Here is a 20,976-nt window from a genome sequence, read left to right on the forward strand (position 1 = left end):
TTGAACATGTCTCACCTGTGTGCTGCTCCAGCAGATCGGCCTGCAGAGCCGGACGCCATCATTACGAGCGGACACTGTGCTGCGTTCACAGTACTACGTGGAAAGCATTAAAGTGTGTCTGTTGAAGTGAACAATCCGGCATAATTTATCCCCCCGCTTCTGCAGTTGGTCCTCAGTACTGTCTAAAACAGCTTTCACATCTCACATCTCCGAAAACGTCGAATTAAATTTCAAAAAAGGCGATGTTTGGACAAACCTACCACGTATTAAAGAATATAAAACGTATATAAAGTGACATATTAGCAGCTTTAGAATTACAGAGAAAATTAAAACAGATTTATTCCTGCACGCCGTGCAAATGGAAGTTTGTCACTGACATCATTTTTTTCACTGCCAATCACCTGGTGTAGCCTACATGAAGTGTTGAGTTGAATTGTTTTAGTTCCTACGTTCCCTGAAGGCAACGTGATAGGGGAAGGTCCCCAGCCTTTTTGTTAAGCTGTCTGTCATGATTCCACACCCCTCTCAGTTGATGCCACGCCCCCCACGCGAAATTCGGGTCAAAAGTCTGAAACTGAAAAGAAAAGATCTGAACCTGAAAAATAAAGATCTGAAACTGAAAAAAAATTTTTTGAAACTGTAAAAAATAAGATTTGAATCTGAAAAAAATAAGATCTCAAATATCAAAACATATGAAAGTGAAAAATGAAAATTAATAATTTATTCAAAAGAATTACCAGAGTGAATCATAATTATATTTAACCTGAAAAATTTTTTTGTGCATTTATTTTTATTTTGAATACGCTAATGTATTTTTCAAAATTCAAGATCAAAACTTGAATTTTCAGTTTCAAATTTTATTTTTTCAAGTACAAAACTTTTGACCCCAATATAGCTCCATAGTGGAATTCTTGGTAATCTAAATATGAATGTGATTATAGATCATCATGGGTGTTTAATGAGGCCGTCTCATGAAAAAAGTATCAAATGCTGACAGCAGTCTGGTTGAAAGTATTATTAGAGCTGTCCTGTACAGGAGCACTGAACCCTCTCTGTAAACCTGTCACTCTACTTTACAGACGTCTTTCAGGTGATGTAACAGACTCCCTGGCATTTGTATACTTTCATAAAAAACTACGCCTGATTTTGAAACTGCCTACGATACTGGCAGTATGTATTGATTTGGCTAAAATGCAGCATGTAGTATGCAAATAAAAGCAAAATCTGCAGAATGCCAACTAGAATGACTGAACGCTTTGTGACTCTGCCAGCCACTCAAGTTGCAATTTACATCCATGCCTGGCCAGACTTATATAATATACGTAGTAATATATGTAGTGAGGACTTGGAAGGAATTTGATAAATTCTATTAAAGGGAGAGTTCACCCCCAAATCTAATATATATTTTATTTTTCCCCTGGCTTGTAGAGGTATTTATCCATATAGATCGTTTTGGTGTGGGTTTCAGAGTTTTCGAGTTATCAGCTGAAGAAGAAGAAATTAATATTATGATTATAAAGCCTAATAAATCTCAATAGACCTGAAAAGTGCACATGGGACGGGATCACAGCTGTCAAATCATCTTTATAACGGATCAGTCAGTATGACAGGTGGCGCAACGTGCGTCTGCATGATTATTGGAAAAACAAGGATTAAACAATTATGATCTATAACCTACAAAACGAATAAGAGTTTATATCTACTTCTGCTTTCCAAACCTGGAAACCAGTTATGCCTGGCCTAGCATACTGCAAAATATATCAGTTTAACAGTTTTATATTGCATACTCTATAGTACGTACTGCATTTGTTGGTAGCATGTAGTAGGCGGTTCAGAATATAACAAGTAATTGCATCTAAACACCTGTGAACTGTACCTCTAATCACCTGTCTCTTTTTTCCTTCATCCATTGACCTTTCTTCCTCTTCCTCCCTCCTCCCACCCACTGATCCTCTCATCCCTCCTGTCATCCCCTCTCCTTTGAATTCCCTGCATACCTCTCCCATCTCTTCCTTCTCCAGGTACCGTCTGGGGTTTTTAATAGGGTTGGGTGACGCAGCACCGATGACGGTTCCCCTACACTGACTCACCTCCTTCACAGGTTCATCGCAAACGTCCAGACCAGTGTAACTGAACATCTTCCTCCTTCTACTTTCGCCATCTTTCTCAAATCCAAACATCCTCAACATTCAAAATGTGCCTCATATAATTAACCATTTAATCCTCAACCACAAAGAAAGTTCTCTGGGGAATCTATCCAGAACCTTTCCACCTTCTCATGGAACCTTTTTATATTACAAGGGTTTCATGAGAGATTTCCTCTTGAGGGGGTTCGACACTCTTAGAAATGAGGTTTCCAAAAAGGTTCTTCCTGAGGGGCTAAGTTTCAATCTAGAACCATTTGCTCCCTAGGAACCCTTTGTTGGAGAAAGGGTTCGTCAAGGGTTCTTTGTAAGCCTAAGGGTTGCAGTAAGAACCCTTTTCATCCAAGGAACCCTTTTTGGAACAAAGAGTTCTTCAACAATTGTTGAGATTTTACAAGAACTCTTTCACTGAGGATTCTTTGTAACATAATATAAAATGGTTCTCAGTAGTACCCTCTGGGTGGGTTCTTGTTAAATATTGTGTTTAGAACCCCAAGATAATGCTCTGGACAGGACCATTACACTATAGAAGGGTTCTCCTTTAGAATCTCTGATTGGTTCTAAGTGAAGACTTTCACAGGTGGTTCTGGGTTTAATGCTTTATGTTTAGTTCTTTGTGAGCCTTTTTGAAGGGATCTACCAGGAACCAAAAAGTGTTCTCTTTTGGGAACAAGTTGAACAACCCTTTATGGTTGTAGTCAGGCTCTTCATCTCTGAGTTAATGTCATTAAAGTGTTTCTCACCTGTTCTGACAGCTGATCCCTAAAATGAAACGTTTGCTTGCAAACACAGGATGTATATGTCTGAAAACTGATAAAAACGTAGCAGTACTGTATATCCTACCCTGTTAATCATGGTGCAACCACACATATTTATCCTGTGAGACCTTATGGAGTTAGAAGTCATTGCTTTAAAGGTGCAAAAAAAAACCTTTTCAAATGTTATGAGTAATTGCAAGTCATATCTGGGACGCTCATGCTCCTGCGTCACAATACAAGAATCATCTATTATAAAAGTAGCTTAAAATACCACTGGTGACCGACATGCCGCTTTGTCAGAGCTTCCGTCAAACTGCTTATCCGGCCTTTAAATGCCTGACAGTATGTTAATAAAAAGCTATACGCCAGAGGGTGACGTCAATAAAGTAGTCTAGACTTGTGACACAGCAGCACTACTCTGGTTTCTGATTGGTCTGATCTCTCAGGGTGATATCTTAAAGTGGCAGACCTGACTGTCTATCTGACTCACTGAGTGATGCTCAAAAGCAGCCAAAACAGCCATTAAAACTAACCGCACACATGTGCACATATACACACCAATAGACACCCACACAAATACACGTTCACTGCCCTCCCCGCCTCTCTTCGTCTCTCTTTCATCACGCTGACCGTGATTGAGTGTGACAGCGCCACGTCTTGACCGTGGTGATGCTATAATTATCTGTGATGTCTGCTGGTGCAATCGGAGAAGGGGGCCGGCGGCATCCACACATCACTAGAGCACGAGCCCTCCGGTCGGCACGGCACATACCAGGCCATAAATAACCACAAGGAGAGGGAGAGGAGGGGAGATGTAAGAGGGAGGCAGAGGTCAGAGAGATAGTAAGACAGCCAGGATCCAGAAAATTGATAAAAATGAGGGGATAGTGGTGGTTATTTTTCTGTGTTTTACCACTTTACCAGTAATTATTCAAATAAGGGTTAGAAAATAAAAAAATAGTGCTATTTTTAAGTCTTTTAGTGAAGGCCAAGTCAAGTCCCTGTTAAAGCAACTCCAATCTTCATAAGCAATTATTTTCAGATCTAAAAGCTCATAATTAAAATGACATGTCATTTTCTTTTAAAAGCTGTATTAATAGTGTTTTAAAGGAATAGTTTGGATTATTTGATGTAAGCTTGTACCCAAGAAAAGGAGAAGCAGAGACGGGCACCAGCACAGAAGCTAAGCAATGAACCACTGTGAAAGGGTTCACCAACAAAAGGTATTGTAAAAATTAATATCAGTTTAAGTGTATGCTATATTTAGCCATTTCCAATGGGAAACCGTCCATATGTCAGCCAGATATCACTCTCTCCAAACCAACCAAACTCCATAGGCAAAATCACACATTAACCTTGCAGAACTAGTGAGGTTCAGGTCTACCACTGCCTTGATCTGTTAGTTAGTTTGTGTTGTTGTGTGACCTCTGTGCTTTAAAAGGTTAGTTTAAATAAACCAAAGTCACACTTTAACAAAACACAGAATAACTAATGGAGGAAGTGGTAGATCAGCAACTCCTGTGTTCTGTGAGGTAAAATGACTGATTTTGTTTATGGAGTTTGGTTGGTCTGGAGAGAATGATGTTTGGCTTATACGACAGCAGTTTCCCATCGAAAAAGGCAGTCTGAAGGCAAAGTTCATCATGGTGATATTGATGTTTTTAAGGTGGCCTATTTTTAAGTGGCTAAAATACCTTTTGTTGCTGTAGCTGTCCACAGCAGTTCAGAGTTTAGCTTCCCTGCTTGCACTCCTCTCTGCTTCTTCAAACTGGGTGCAGGCCGACCACCATCTACTTTAGATAAACACCTCATACAAGCCCACTTCAAACTCACATATACAATTCTCAAACAAATGTAAAGCATACGTCTGAGAATTAAATATTTAAGGCTCACTGCTATGCAAGGCCCGTCTGTCGCTGTCTTATTTATTTTTTATTATTCCAGGATTTTACAAGTGTTCTTGCTTTTAGGTTAAGCCTTTGGAGGCTCAAGACTCAAGTGAGTCAGGTCTCACAATAGTAAAGTCCAAGTGACGTGTCAACTCTTCATTTTTGTGGTTTGACACAAGTATCCAGCTCTGGACATAAAGAGAAAGACAGTAGACAAGGACCAAAAAGGGATTAAAACACATTTAATCAAAAACCAAAAAGAAATCTACTGTAGCACTGTTTGATGAATTTAAATCCTATCTGCAGTCAAGCTGAAATTAGCAGGGAGAGACAAAAGAAAAGACAGATGAAAAGACAGAAGCAAAGAGCCGAAATAGGTAATGAGGAACAGAGGTCAAAAAGTCGAAACTGACGCTGGATTGATGGGAGAAGATCAATGCCAGGAAAGCGAGACAGAGAGGTGCTGAGTGATATGCCAGCTGGACCGTGCGTGCCAGCTCATAGTGTGAGAGCTGGTGACATGTGAGCTCTACCGTCAACTTTCCCTGCAGGCCGAGACAACAAGCAACCATGATCAAATCTACCCAGCAATGATCTCACTGGAAACTTTACTATGTTTTCCCGCACATGGGACTCGCTGTCACTCAAATGGATGATGCAAACTGGTCAGGAGTATTTTGGCCACCATACGTGATGTTATCATCCCTGCAAAATCCTGCTCAGCGCTGTGGTTTCATCCCATTCACGAGGCAGCTCTCAAAATCACTTGCGAAAATTTTCACAAAGTAGAAAATCACCACTCAATAAAAATCTGAGGGCTGGATATATTTGACAGCACTTTCAAAGCACTGTAACACAATGCAACTGCAATACAGTTTCACCCGAGTGTTCATGAACTGTTCTTTTTAACCTCATCTTTTGCAACAATGGTATAAAACTATTACTGAAGTGAGCCAAATATGTTTCAGAAGCCTTCAATGTGTATATTACATAATAAGAACTGAAACAGATTCAACAGAAAAGAAACCGGGCCTCATGCAAGAACATACTTATCTTTTTTTTATGTATGAAAGGCTCTTAGGAGAGTGCCACATCACATTCAGCAAACACTCAGAACTTCAGACTGTGTAAATGATGCACCTGTGCATTTCTGAGTGCACGTACATGAGACTGTAAATTAGCAAAATTAACTCCCCAATTATATAATATAAGGTTCTGCTTCCTGCGCCATATTTCAAGAAGTATTCATTCATGAAATTTGCATCAAAAAGCTGTGGAATTAATGAACCTTCGAAACCTGAGAAACATGAAAAACAAGTGCTGTTAATGCCACTTGAAGGTCGTACTGTCACTGAAATAAATAAGAGGTAGCTTGATATGAAAAATGCATAAAAAAGAGAAGCATAGCAGGGCCTTCAAATACAGAAATAGGAGGAGGGGGTCAAGGAGTCCAAAGTCCAGAAGACCAGTCCAAGGCACACCTGTGCAATAATCCTGCTGTTGAATCAGCATCTCTATATGCTGTGGATGGATTGATTATCTTGGCAAGAGAGAAATCCTCACTGTCACAGATTTAAACACATTTTTGAACAAAATTTGAGAGAAATAAAGCTTTTGTGAGCAAGTCCGAGATCCTAAACTCATGAAAATGGGAGCAAAAACAAAAGTGCTGCATTTATATTTTTGTTGACTGTGTTTTTATGTAGTATGTCTCCACTGCAAACCTATATGTGACATGACATACAGGACTCTGGTATATGCTTATCCTGGAGTTAGTTGCCAAGGCACGGGGGAGAGTTTAGCTTAAAAAAGCCACAGAAGCTTCTCTGACAAATGCTATCCTTATCTCTGCAAGGCAGAGGTGACAAGATAAACTTGGAAAGAATAGACAATCTATTCAAATCCATCATGCTGAAGCGTCCTTGAGCAAGACTAACCAAAAGCAAAACCACAAACATGACAGAAATGCACGTTCACACTGCTCTGCAACTATGAAACAGGTACTAGTTTATTTCATAACTTGCACTTGCAACACAGTACGGTGAACAGTATGCATGAGTGAAAGAGAAGTGAGTGAGACATGAGGGACTGCTCTTGCTGAAGCCTTTCATAAAGATAATTTATGTCTTGGATGTTTTGCTGTGTGAATTTATGCTGACAGAATGGCCACCCTGACAGAAACTGTGTTACAGAGCTGCAGCGGCAGAAATAGACTTGTTTTTTTTCTTTACAGCTTCATCGTGGTCTTACTGTCCTGTTTAATCTTCAAATTCTTTGATTCCAGCTTCTTAAATATATTTTTTTCTGTTTTTATTTACTCCTATATAACAATAAACTGAATATCTTTAGGTTGCAGACAAAACAAGATACTTGAGGATGTCACCTTGGGCTTTGATTGATATTTTTTCTATAGACCAAACAACTTATCAATTAATTAAGCAAATAATAGGCAGATTAATCAAGAATGGAAACAATTGTTAGCTGCAGCTCTACGACCATTTGTCATTTTAAGCTAGCCATAGACTGCATAATAAATAATGGACAGAGCTTAAAGCTGTAATGATTAATTGATTAATCAATGAATTGATTATTAAATTAATCTGCAGCTGTTTTGATAACTGATTAATTGATTTAAGTGGACAAAAAAGTCAATTTTCTTAGATTCCAGGCACTTAAATGTGAATATTTTCTGGTATCTTTACTTCTGTATGACAGTAAACTGAATATTTTTGGGTTGTGGGCAAAAAAAGACAAAGGCAAATCATCTTGGGGTTTGGGAGACACCGATTGACATTGTTCACCATTTTCTGACATTTCATGGACAAACTAATCGATTTATTAAGAAAATAATCAACATATTAATTTCCCATGAAAATCATAAGTTGCGCAACTTGCTGTTCTTCCAAAATGGAAATATAAACTACGTTCCTCAGTCATTTACCTGCATAAAAATCCACGTATAGTGTGACAACTAAACAACTTAATTTCAAAGCATAGTACAAGAAGTTTCAGGCATGATGATAACCTTATTATCACTGTGCTTTTTGAAATATGGTAATAAAATGAACATCACAGCAAGAGCTTGGGCTACAACCAGAGCCTCAAACCTCGCAGCTGACATCTATTTGCAGTTATCTCAGTTTTAGTACCATATTGACAACCTTATTATTAAATCATTGTGCTGTTACAATACACAAGCTGCAAGCTTTCAGACTGATGATACAACTCATGAGTGATTGCCGATACAACCACTAAATCATGTGCACAGCTGCAGACAGTTTAATGATTTTTTAAAGTCTTGAAGGCTAATGGGATTTCTCAAGTTTCCTGACTTAAATTAGATGCAACGTATCGTCAGAGTGAGGTTGATTTTACCAGGTGCCCAAATCCCAACTTCCTCAGCCCGGCAAACACAACAAACAGCACGTCAAGGTGCAGCTGTGCAGCTAATAGAAAGCAACGGCAGGTGACAGTTCTCCCCTCCAACAAATCTCCTCTCTATTTACATCCACAAGCTAATTTTAAGTCTCTCCCAGTGCTGCTCTGCAGACACAGAAGACAGGGTTACTGCCTGATGAGCAAAACACAGTCTTGGATCGACAATTGTTTTGTCTGGGTGAGCTTTCACTGATAGGGATAACATTTCAAGGCGTCTAATAATAATTCGAAAAGTGTTGAGAATTGCAATTAGTAAAAGGCTGTCTGGTGGAAAAGTAAGGCAGTGGAAATAGTCTAAATATCATGTACACTTCAGTGTACGTACGTTTAGGTTTCAAGTGTGTGCTATTACCTTCTCCAAGGTCCATGATGGCCAAGACAGCACTGCAGCTCGCTTCTCCCAGCTCATTGGTCGCCACACAGGTATACAAGCCGGCATCGTTCGTGCGGCAGTCTCGTATCCACAGCCCCCCCGAGTCCTGAGCTTCTGATGGAGGAAGGAGCTCATCGTTGTGGTACCAGGTCACCGAAGGTTGTGGAAATCCTGCCACCGACACCCTCAGTCTGATATCACAGCCTGTTCCCACTGCGGCTTTACGGAGTTTACGAATGAAAACTGGCAGCTTGGGTTCCTGCACTGCAACCCCAGAGCCTGGAACATCCTGGTCCTTGGTGACTTTGGGCCTCTTGGAAGGGAGACTGGGGCTGGATCCATCGCCATCTGCCATCTTGATTTCTTTCACACTTCTTTACTGACAGTACTGTTTATCTGGTAATTGATTGGGGTATCAAGATGAGCAGCAGCTACTGAAGGCCTCTTCTAAAAGACTCCATTGGTTCAGAGATCTCTGGGCTCACAGGGAGAACGCAGAGGTTTGATCCGGACTGTTGCACTGGGGACTGTAATGACAAGAGTACATCAATCAAAATGACAATCAAAGTTATGTTTAGACACAGTTTGCTAGTGATGCACTTTCCAAAAAAATGTTTTCATTGCATTGTTTTAAGCTTTTGAATAACTGTACACGTTTCAATGATATGCAACGTCTTGCAGTAATAAATGTGACAGCATTGTGTTTAAAAAGCTTAAAAACAAGACACTGAACATTTACTCCACCCAGTTTACATCTCAAAGTCTACTAGAGTAGCAGTTTTCAACCAGGGAGTTGGTACCCCCAAGGGCGTCGCAAAATAATACCCGGGGGGGTTGCCAGCACAGGGTGAGAGCCAGAAAGCAGCTCTCACTGACGTCAGTCCTTTAATAACACTCAACATAAGAGACAAACACTCACAAATATGCAAAACATTGCATTTCTTAAAAACTTATAACAATGATATAATTTGCCTTAGACCAACTCCAAAAAGTTGAGAACTACAGATGCACCGACAGCAATTTTCTTGGCCGATTCCGATTTCCAATTATTTATGGCTCTGACCTGCCAAATCCGATTTTGGCCGATTGCGATTTTCAGTCTGTCTAAGAACTGGTCGGTCAATTCATGTGGGAAACGTTAAATTTTTTCATGTCACGACATCATGGAAGTGAGCAGCCACTTTATTTTTTAAAGTTGCTCAGGGTTTTCTTAATTTTTTTGAACGCTTGGCCGCCACAAGCCAGTTATCCCTGTGGTAACTTTTCTGACACCTCCTGCTTAAAACCCAAAAAGTCTTGAGACACATCTGATAGGAATATTATTTCATGAATTTGTCAAAAAATAGAAAGTTTACCAGTGCTTGAGCAGTATTCCCACCTTTTTTGGAACCAGGAAGTAAAACAGGAGCCCTTCAGGACATAGCTAACCCTATTTATGCCTGATTAAATCATGTTTTTGTGAAACCTGGGACACAACTTTAAAAAGGTCAACATTTTAAGTTTAAAAAATTAAGACAAACCACAAGTGACGATTATAAAAACACAATTTACACCTATGTTATCAGTGGCTATTGTTAGTTTTAGAATTTGAGGCTTTGAACACATTTTTTAATTGTTTGAAGTTGTGAATTCGTGTCTGGGACGAGGACGTTTTCTGGCACAGAGCAAGTTTAGGAATAGAATTGAATTTCATAAATCATATATATTGAACATATATACATATATATAAATCCTTAAAGAATACATTTACATCTCTTTTTTTGCAGGACATGATTTGTCTAAATTCTCAAGTTTGCTTCATATGCTAATTTATGTTATTCCATTAATTTGCTGATCCAAAGAGTTGCCTAAAATAGACTTTACCCGATAACAGAAAGAAATGCACCTTACCTTACTTTAGCCATTAAAGCCGCAAGGAATCCCTTTGGACATCCCCGCAAAGTCCAAGTGAAGGTAACAAGATCCATTGAGCAAAATATTTCATCTCAAATCATTTGCTAAAGCCCGTGTCTCTATGTGTCCTTTAGTGAGCACGGGCTGTAGGTGTAAGTCCACCCTAGATCATGTAGCATTAGCAGCCACAGCCATGGTCCCTTTCAACAGCTTTAACCCCGGCGAAGAGTGGTGAGACAGAGAGAGAGATCCCTTTTCCTAAATGTCAAGCCACTCAGGCCTTCTGCTTTAGTGTGTTTTCAATTGAGCGCCTTTTAAAAAACACACACTTTTAACCTTTTTAGGCCTCTAAGACTTAAATCAGCTCATGTTATCTGTCTCTCCCTCTCCCATCTCACTGCTTCAACCCCAGCTCCCTCAGGTTGGGAGCGACAGCTGCACCACCATGGATAGGTCACATTTCTTGGCCTGCCATGTATGACCTATACTCACACACACACACACACACACACAGAGGCTCCCACACTCCCAGCCCTTTAGATAATCTTATCAACCAAAATGTGTGTGTGTCTCTGAGAGTGTGTGTGTGTGAGACAGGCAGAGACAGCATGCGTGTGACAGTTGGAGATGCTATAAAAAGAAAGTCTAAGAATAAAGACAGGACTTAGTGATTCATACAACTGTAGGGCAGTGATACAACAATACAATGTAATATAAGTGGTTGAACACAACGCAATATGTTTTTCTACTTTCTCCTTATGAATCCTTGTTATTGTGTTTTAGTTACATATATTACAAACTTACCTACCCATGTAAGTCATCATTTACATTGTGATATAATCAGTTATTTCAGGATTTCACAGGATTTTTGGGGGGATTGTTGCAGCCTAAAATGCCTGATTTCACAACAGCTTTTCTACAAAAAATGAGAAGCGTGTTGCAGTGTTTTTATGCTTTATTTTCAATGAAAGTCCAGGACCAAGGCAAAATTACAACTTATAAAAATTCTAATAAAATATGCTTTATTTGTAGATGAAGAAGCAAAAATAAAAGTGCACAGAGCAGCATGGGAAGCAGCAATGGTTGGTAAAAATTTGCAGGAAAGTTGCAGACTTTGGAAAAAAAGTAACATGACAAGGTCATGCATAATTCATGGGGATTGGTTGAAGTTGCGTTAACTGTTGCCATTGCAGCTTCCTATTGGGACTGTATAGAAACAACCCCAATCCCCCAAAAAGTTGGAACGGCAGCGTATGTTGCTCCAAAACCTTTCACAACAGCTCATTAAAATATCCCCTTTGACCAAAATTCTGATTATGAGCCTTTTTCTTTATTCTGTTCACTTTTAAGTGAGTTTCTTCTTCAGTATCAAGGGTAGCATTCAAAGCACGAATAAAGTAAAGTAAAAATTCACCAAACTTCCATTTGTATGTCAATATTTCAAAAAGCAACTGTGCCCTTCAAAAAAGCTTCTCTTTTCTTCTTTTGTGTAAGTGAAGGTTTAATCATTAATGTGGCTTTTGTGAAACAGTTTTAAGATTTTATTAAGTTAAAGTTCACTGGCATAACCTCATCATGTTTGATTTTTCTTCCAAAAATGTTTTTTTCACTCTTTAGTTTGAAAAAATACATATTTTTATCTTGTTGTATTTATTGTTTTGGAAATGACACGAGCAAGGATGTTTTTAATCGAAACATTTCTTAGTAAAGGCTTGTGTGCAGCTGTGCAATTACATGTATAAAGCAAAAAGGATCCAGATTTTATCATGTCAGATACTGTCACTGTTTGAGTTGGCCATCATTCTCACAGCCTCCCTCAGGAAAAAAAAGACTGTTCAAACTTGACTCTGGCTTCAACAGGCTCTTGGACCCTGAGGTGTGCTATCACTGAACATAGACTAAACATTTTTGTCTTAAATACACTCCATTGGATGAACACCCTAACCCAACTAACCGTTTAAAACACCAACGTCACACAATTACACAAAGTAAATGATCAAAGCAGCAGTAGACCAACACCTCCAGCGTTTAGTGAAGTAAAATTAGTAACTGTCAATAGAGACATGAGGCGAATGTCTATAGCATTTGTCATTTGTGCAGTAAAATCGTCCCTGTCAGTGTTTTACTTTTATATCTGATGTTTTGGATTAATATTACTGTTGCATTATTGTGTATATTGCATTTTACTCCTGTGGATGTGTAATCCATTAACAGACATTGTAACTGCAGAGTGGACCTTTTTCACAACTAAATTGTAGCAATTAAAAGTCAGCAAAACTAATATTTAACTGTTCATCATTATTCTCCTGACTGAACAGAGTGTCTAATGCCAAGTGTATCCACTCGGTGGAAATGTTGCCTTTACAGCTCTACACTCTTAGACATGTAAATGCACTTAGAGACAATATGACATACCCGCAGGAGATAAGGAGATGTCTCTCATCAGTGTTCCTCCGCCTAGCAATACATTTCCATCCTCTGGGCATCAGACTGTAAAAACAGCCCACAGAAAGTAGTTTTATTGCCTTTTCAAAGAAGTTCTCGTCAGTGCAGGTAATACATACATATTCTGATATTAATTCAGTGCAAAACATCTACCGGTGTACGAGTACGTGGGCAAAGGAGCTCTCCTGCTTCACATCTTTAGTGTCCAAACAGGGGACATTCTTTTAGCAGCAAGGCAGGAAAAATATAAAGCAAACCGACCACAAATAAAATTAAATGGCACTCAACTTGTGGTGCTCAAAGCGCCCAGCACCACAAGCCGAGGGCCATTTAGTTCCATTATATTCATCTCTCCTGCTGATATCTCCAAAATTCAGCAACTCTCACCAAAACTATCTAGACAGAAAACAGGTAAGAGGAAAAAACGAGCAGAAGGAAACACTTCTGTTCAGCATATCTGTATTTTATATAATTTGAACGTTATTACTAATGCATGAAAGATGCATTTTAATGATTTGGCTGCTTCAGTTGAAACTCTCTTTAACTACTCATACTGTTGGATAATTTGCCAGGGGTTCTTCTTCTGGCTTCAGGCAAACTTGGAGGCCCCATATGGAGGCCCACCTCCCACTATGAAAACCCCTGACCTATGTTTTTTTATGTTAAGGGAGCAGAGGTGGAAAAGTACACACATCACTAACTACACTAAGTACAGAAACCTGTGTAAATAATGAGTCGTAAAAGTAGAAGTATTGATTCAACTTCTTTACTCTCAAGCCTCTTTTTATGTTCTTAAAGTTGTTGTGTTTCGTCTTTTTCCTCTTGTTATGTCTTTGTTATCTTGTCACATCTTTTATATCCATTTTGTCTCGGTACATCTTTCTTGTCTTGTTTCATCTTTTTCGTCTTGTTACGTATTTTATGTTGTTTTTGTCTTGCTAAGTTCTGACGTCTTTTTCACCTTGCTACATCTTTTTTTATCTTGTCCTGTCTTTTTTGTCTTATGCATTTTACATCAGTTTTGTCTTGTTGTGTCTTTTGTGTTGTTTTTGTCCTGCTACATCTGTCAAAATAATCAGTAATTCCCCTCAAATGTATGAAAACTAAAGTGACAGGCCTGTTCTGAAATTGTAAGAAGTAGAAAGTACAGATATTTGTGTTCAAATGTAGGGAGCAAAAGTACAGTTATCAGAAAAAGAAATACTCAAGTAAAGTACAGATACCTCAAAAGTTTACATAAGTAACAAAGTATTTGTACTTAGTTTCTTCCCACCACTGACAGGCAGTGTATATAGCTGTCAGATAAATGCAGTGGAGTAAAAGTACTAATATTCCCCTCTGAAATATGATGGAATAGAATTAAAAAGTAGCATAATGAAACAAAACAGCCACAGTCAAGACGAATCTGTTATCAGTTGTGTCATTAAGTTTATACTCTAAAATTCCTCAAGCAATAGACAATATTTAGATTTCAAATATTGATATGAAATTTTTATTTAAGTTGTGTATCACGTGTTTAAATCATGTCTTGTTTGCACTGTCTATATATCCTCCAGGGCTGTTCATATCTGTGTAAATATTAAAAAAAGGAGAAAAAAGAGTAGAAATTGTATAAAAAGAAATGCTGTCTGCTGTGTAATCATCACTTGCTACAGCTGGCAAGATGTTTTCCACAAGACTGACAATCATCGCCTGTGAGTATCTGACCTGTTTTTTTTTTTTTAAGAATAATCTTAATTGTGTTAAATGTCTTTAAATATTTTTAAATGTTCTGTATCTTTCAGTCCTGGCTGCTGCTTGGTGTTGGACATCTGATGGTAAATAATTGCATTTCCTTCCTTTATTTACTTTTGCATGTGCAGTTGAAGTGGGTGAGAAATCTACTTGCCTGAAGTCAGCCTTTACTTGCCACATGGCTACACAAAGGTTACACTTAACTGTCATGCTGGGGCTGCTATGAGTATAAAATGTTAGAAAATAGTGAAAAATGTCAACCCCAGCTTCACAGTCCTAGGTGATGTCTTTAAATGTCTTGTTTGGTCAGTCCAAAACTCTTAGACATTCAGTTTAACATGATAATAAAACTGAGAGATGCAGGAAATCTTCATATTTGACAGACTGAAAAGAGCATTTATAGTAATCGTACATTTTTACTTCATTTAAGTGTGGTTTGTTTGTTCAACTTCACTTTTTTTGTTGTGCAATGTCAACATTTTTTTTGCTGTAAACTTGCATTCATACTTCACAGTCCTGAACAAATAAAATTATCCAGTAATTCACTATATGTGTCTTAATTTTTAATTTATTAACTTCTCCTGCAGGACTATACCATGATGTGGCATGCGTTGGTCAAAACAACGTGCTGGAATGCCGTATGTATTCTGTTATTGATCTATGTTTTCTTACTTTCTCAGACTTCAGGTCCTCCATTTTGCTAAATGATCCATGTTTTTGTGTATTCTCAGCCAAAGGACAGTGGATTAAATTGAAGAAAATGTATCATGGCGAGAAAACCGATGAGACCTGCTCTGACAGAAGGAAGCCAGCCATCATCCATCCCAAGGATCGGGAAGAACATGAGGAAAAATCCTGCTTGTATCCGGATATGCTGGGATGGTCTAGATTTATGTAAGATATTTTCTTCTCTTTTTACTTCATTATAGTTGTTCAGTTTGTAGATTGAGTGAAAATGAAGGACGCCACCTCCAAAAGTTAGTGTGCAACTGAAACTATGTATATTTTACATTAGGAAAAGAACAAGTGGGTTTATTTTGAGCTTGAAACTTTTCTGACATTAAAGCAGGGCAGGGTTTCTTGCCATATGCGGTCTATGCCGTTGCACGGAGCCGCCGGAGCCATTAGCAGCCCCCAGGCAAAATTAGTCCATAGATCAAAGGAGAAGCTCTGTCACATCATGTCACAACTTGTGAGAAAGTCTGAAATAAGTAGTTTGGAAACTGTTTCATGAAACTTTTTTAAAACGTCAGTTATGAGTTTGAATAGATTTTTAATAACAGGGTCGATTTGGAAACTGTGCTGCATATTATGTGGCCTGAACGTAACATAATTGGTATTGTCTCAGTAGTAGCAACCGTCCATGTCTATCACTCTCAGTGTAATTATGTGTGTGGAAAAAATGCATCAGTGCAATCATGTAAACCATAGTAATGCATTAGAGCTGCGCAATTCATTGCAACATTATACGTTTGTTTGTTACAAACCCCAACAAATATCACATAATCACAATCGTAGAATAGGAGTAGTGATATATAGATGGAAAGATTGCTCCACTCCAGGCAGCTACAACAGAAAAAAATGCTTCTTTTTCTCAAATGTTATTTTTTGGGCTTTTGTCTTTATTTGGATAGGAACAGCTGAAGACATGACAGGAAGTAGGGTAGAAAGGGGGGGAATGACATGCAGCAAATGGGCCAGAGGTGGGAATTGAACCAGGGACCGCTGCAGAGGACCAACAGCCTCAGCACGTGGGGTGAAAACTCCACCACTTGAGCTATGGGAGCACCCCCAGAAAAAAAAAGCTTCTTACTTGACTTCTTACTTTCTAATGTTTCTCCAGCTGTGACAGATTGAATCGCTGCCGACTGCCCAAGCCCAATCAAAGGATGTTTGCGTGCAATTTCACTGAAAATACCTTCATTCAGGCCGACTACATTTGCGAACCTGAGCCTGCCGGTGAGTATTTTAAGCCCAGCGAAGGGCTTTCTGGTGCACAGCAGCAAAATTCTGCAAATACATCAGTGAAGACGTCCGGATGATTTAAGGATCGCAAGCTAAGATCTCACCTTGTCTCCTGATGTTTTTCCAGGTCTGCGCAGTGCTGTTGTCTGTGAAGGAAACAATGTGGACATAAAGTGTGGTAAGAATGTGATCTGAAGACGGATTACAAATCTCCTCATGAGTTTTCTTTTAGCCTGTGTTGCACCAACAAAGATTCATTTAGTTATTATCAAAGTTTAGTAAAATTAATACTTTTTAGTCAGTTTATCAAGCAAGTTGCATTAAATCTGAGCTGGTTAATTCTAGTTTTAGCTAGTGTTGTTGTCTGTGCTATGACACATTTTGTCTTCATCCCTGCATCACCCCTCAGAAACTGGAACCATTAAGATTTATCAGGCCAAATATGGACGTTTTGACGAGAAAATCTGCCTCGATCCCAATCCTGAAACCGAAGAGGAAACCAATCTCTCTTCCATAATGACCTTCTGTGGAAGTTATGGAGCGAGAATGAGAATCACAAAAAGGTATGTATTAGTTCAAAAGACAAACATTCTGAATGTAGTAAAAGGGAACATGTTCTATTTGTACTACATCATGTTTTTTTCTTGAATATATTTTCATATATTTGTATTTGTGCTGTACAAGAATAATTATTGTTTCAAGTAGTGCACTCTTAGAAACAAAGGTGCTAACTAGTACCATAAAGGGTTCTTCACCTTGTTACCATAGAAGAACCCTTTTGGAACCCTTATTTCTGAGAGTGAAGTACTACACTGTGGAATTAATTTTTGATACAGTTTGTTTTTACGTTAGCAACACTTGCTTGTCTTTTTAATTTATTCTCAGGTGTCAAGGCAAAAAAGAGTGCACATTTAAAGCTGGCTCTTCTACTCTGGGGCAACCTTTTGCCTGCGATAAGTACCGCAAGTACCTCACTTTGGGTTATACTTGTCAGTAAATGGTGAGTAAAAGGCATGTACTGTTCAAGTTTTGCAAAGAGTTAAAGGGATATTTCGGATTATTTGGAGTGGGGGCGTATGGCATTCATATGATATTGAGTTATTCTAAAAAATATTCTAAATATACCTTACACTACCTCATGCAACCCCATTCTAAACAATCTGAAATGTTCCTTTAAAGGATTTAATGCATCGTGTGACGACTGAATGTGTTTCTTTTTTGAAACCTTTAGGAGATTTCCTTCTGCCATCAACATCCCAGTGAAGAGTCTTGACTCTCAGCAGTCACATATCGACAAGAAACTGGATGAATAATTAAAAGAGTACAACTAATAATTTTGTTCTTGTCTTTTCTGAATGATTAATTACATTTCATGACCTTTTTTTCCTAACCAATCACCTGTCAGAGGCAAAACACTTTATAGCGCCTGAAACACATTCATCTGATGATGTAGTACTTTACCACCCTCTTCTGGTAAATACAGTGTGACACCTAATTTCATACTCACTTTTATCTTTTAAATCTGTGGGAGGCAGATTAGTTTTGGCATAATAATCTTTCAGCATAACAGTTATATTAATAATAATAAAGTGGCCTGAGAGAAAACTGCACCCCTGTTTTCAGGCTTTACAAAATCTTGCCTCCGCTTTGGACATTGCTCAAGTACTATTATATTACTAAAAAATTACTCAATTACAAGTAAAAGTACAAAGAATTCTTCTAACTAAACTACTCAGAGTATCAGTTACTTTTTAACTATTGATGTGCATGCAGTAATACATTATCAATAGCAGCATTCTGTCAAAGATTTCTCCAGATCTTCAGTCTAAATTACTTCCAACTCCTGCGCTCTTCTACTCAGTGGTCACTAAGGCCGCAACTTACCATTAAAAGTCGATTAATCTGTTGATCATTTTCCTGATTAATCCATTAGTTGTTTGGTATAGAAAATGCCAGAAAATGGTGAAAATACAAGAATTGTGGAATAAATAAGAATATTATATATTTTATATAAGTTAAGAGACCTGTCTGAAGGAGTTTTTATCATCTTTCTCTGACTGTTGTTGATTTATGATGTCGAGCTGATCAGGTCCAGCTTCTCTTATTCCTTATTTAAAGTGACTTCACTGAATTTTATGTCTATTCTAGCATATGATGCACTAAACTCCTTCAACATGTCTCACTCTGCTTTATTTATTGTCAGATGTAAATCGAGCCTTTCACTCTCTGCTGCCACCCAGAGGTTGGATGTGTGTAAATCAGCATGCAAAGGGCATGCAAATATCTTTATTTTGTATGGAAAATCCTATATTCACAAGGGAAAATGGTCTCAAAGGTAACTAAAAGACAGTGATTCCTATTTTCAGGTGATTATATATATTATATATATCTTTAAAATTTGTTTGGTGTTTTTATTTTTTAACGATTCTAAATTAAACTAGTAATAATAAAGCCCTAATAACTAGATCTATCAAATTAAATATAACCTCAAACCTAACTTTACACATAATGAAATTACATTGATGTGGCTGGAAACCTGCTGGCAAACAGGGAACTCTTATTTTGAAGGCGGCACAATAGAAAAATAATTGATTAAGTTGTATATTGGTTGTATATTAGTTCTGCAGCCAAAACGAAGTTGTTTTCTCATTTCTGCCTCTTTCAATTTCAGTCAAAAATCAAATGGTTAAAATGTAACTTGGTTTCTGGCAATGACGCCCCACCAGGGTAGACGCCCTGACACCAACTGTATCGATTTACAGCGGTCGTCTCGCCTCGGCACGACATTTCCCGAAGTAATCCGAAGACACAACGGCGGCAGCCGTTGCAACTTGAGCGGATAATTCGCTACGGACCTGCTTCATGAAGACATGTGGAGGACGAGAGAAGAAATAAGTGGGAGAGGAAGAAAACAACAGCACGAAATTGAGTTTTTATGAGTTTTGAGGTGAGTTAGAGACTGAATGGATACACAATCACAAAGACGCAGGGTCGCTACGACCGCTGCTAGCTAGCTAACAGCTAAGCTAACAACACCTGTGCGTAGAATAGATTGATAGATGTTCTTGTTTGAGGCAAGTAAACAAAAGGCCATGTCGAGTAACAGACCTGAGGTTAAAGTTATAGAATATTGTGAGATGAAATATGGTGTTTTATATAGCCTTTGTTCTAGTTTTTCTGCTGTTATTGTCAGGGGTAATCAACGCCACCTGTGGCTGAGCACTGAACGGGAGAGAAACGCACGGACCTGAATTGTCGTGTGTAGATGAGAACCACAGATCAGCGAAAGATCTCGTGACATAACATAGTTGTTTTGTTTAAAAATGTGGCTAACAGGGTGGAATTATTTACAATGACTCAAATGAATTTGAACAGTAATTTTAGCTCACATAACATTTAGCATTTATTGAAAATATATAACATTATATACATGCTAAACATACTAATCATTAAGCACATCAACAAATATAAACCAGTGCCTCTCCTTAAAAATGTTCCAACTATTCCAGCTGATCCACACCCACCCAAACATACTTTCTGTGTTTATTCTTGTTATTGTTAGACGTGCACTTAATCCTGTTTTATTTGTGACATGTTCATTTCTCCCGATTGTGTGTAAGCTATAAAATAACCACACTGCAACGTCAAATTAATTATTTATTTTAGAAACCATAATGCTTTGTAAAATATTATATAATTATAAAAGTATTTTAAATGCGCACCATGTTCAACTTGAAATTAATGATGACTTTATTTATTTTGTGTTTGTCTGTATAGATGGCAGCAGGTGGACTAGTGTGGTGTTTACATCATCTGTGGGAACCATGGGAGGGAGACAGAGAGTAACATGTCCCCTGAATGCTTTACATCTTTGACCATTTGTTGGTGTGGTCTGCAGTTCACTTCTCCTTAGAGAATTATTATTTATGTATATTCTCCTTATACTCCCATTTGACTTTATATTGCTGTAAATGTCACTATTATGTATTTTATTTTTATTTTTTACTTTCTTTACAATTCAAAGCAACTACCAACACTTTTTAATTTGTTATGAAACAGTCTTAATTTAATAGGTGCCTCTCTATGGCCTACATATAGAAACCATCTGCGAGAAGATTGGCTGTTTCTTTATAGTTATTCTTAATGGCTGCCACTGGGTCAGATTTTCCTTGAAATCTGCTGAAACTAGACTGTGTACATTTTCACAAGCAGAAGTTACACTGAGTAGCATGTTGGCCAGTTAAAAAGAAGCCGGAGGAGATTTTTGTTCAGATATATTTATTTTTTTGATGTTATATTTTGGGGTTTGAAACACTACTGCTTTGGTCTACCGGGGC

General features: G+C 38.2%; 2 protein-coding genes across 2 annotated transcripts in view; one reads left to right on the forward strand and one right to left on the reverse strand.

Annotated features, from left to right (window-relative positions):
• The window catches only part of LOC146304587 (striated muscle preferentially expressed protein kinase-like), a 71,017-nt gene extending 60,097 nt beyond the window's left edge, over window positions 1-10,920 (reverse strand). Inside the window, exons 1-2 of the mRNA XM_084714155.1 lie at window positions 10,493-10,920; window positions 8,582-9,129 (exon numbers count right to left, since the gene is read on the reverse strand). Of these exons, the coding sequence (XP_084570281.1) occupies window positions 8,582-8,957 (376 nt within the window). The 5' untranslated portion in view covers window positions 8,958-9,129; window positions 10,493-10,920. The remainder of the gene's footprint in view (window positions 1-8,581; window positions 9,130-10,492) is intronic.
• A 3,636-nt stretch (window positions 10,921-14,556) lies between these two features.
• LOC146304588 (L-rhamnose-binding lectin CSL3-like) lies at window positions 14,557-17,973 on the forward strand. The gene is made up of 9 exons (XM_084713771.1): window positions 14,557-14,634; window positions 14,725-14,757; window positions 15,262-15,312; window positions 15,406-15,568; window positions 16,518-16,633; window positions 16,767-16,817; window positions 17,049-17,202; window positions 17,525-17,639; window positions 17,871-17,973. Exons 1-8 carry the CDS (start codon window positions 14,604-14,606, stop codon window positions 17,634-17,636), a joined length of 711 nt encoding a protein of 236 aa, XP_084569897.1. The 5' UTR covers window positions 14,557-14,603; the 3' UTR covers window positions 17,637-17,639; window positions 17,871-17,973.
• Window positions 17,974-20,976: the final 3,003 nt, after the last annotated feature.

Source organism: Lutjanus erythropterus, chromosome 24 (genome assembly GCF_056507025.1).
Source record: "Lutjanus erythropterus isolate fLutEry1 chromosome 24, fLutEry1.hap2, whole genome shotgun sequence".
Classification (NCBI taxonomy): domain Eukaryota; kingdom Metazoa; phylum Chordata; class Actinopteri; order Lutjaniformes; family Lutjanidae; genus Lutjanus; species Lutjanus erythropterus.

Excerpts from the sequence above, each read along its gene's own strand:
- LOC146304588 (XM_084713771.1), top strand. The coding sequence starts at position 14,604 with ATGTTTTCCACAAGACTGACAATCATCGCCT. Across the intron at positions 14,758-15,261 it reads TTGGTGTTGGACATCTGATG|GACTATACCATGATGTGGCA; the intron begins GTAAATAATTGC and ends CTTCTCCTGCAG. Across the intron at positions 15,569-16,517 it reads CTGGGATGGTCTAGATTTAT|CTGTGACAGATTGAATCGCT; the intron begins GTAAGATATTTT and ends ATGTTTCTCCAG.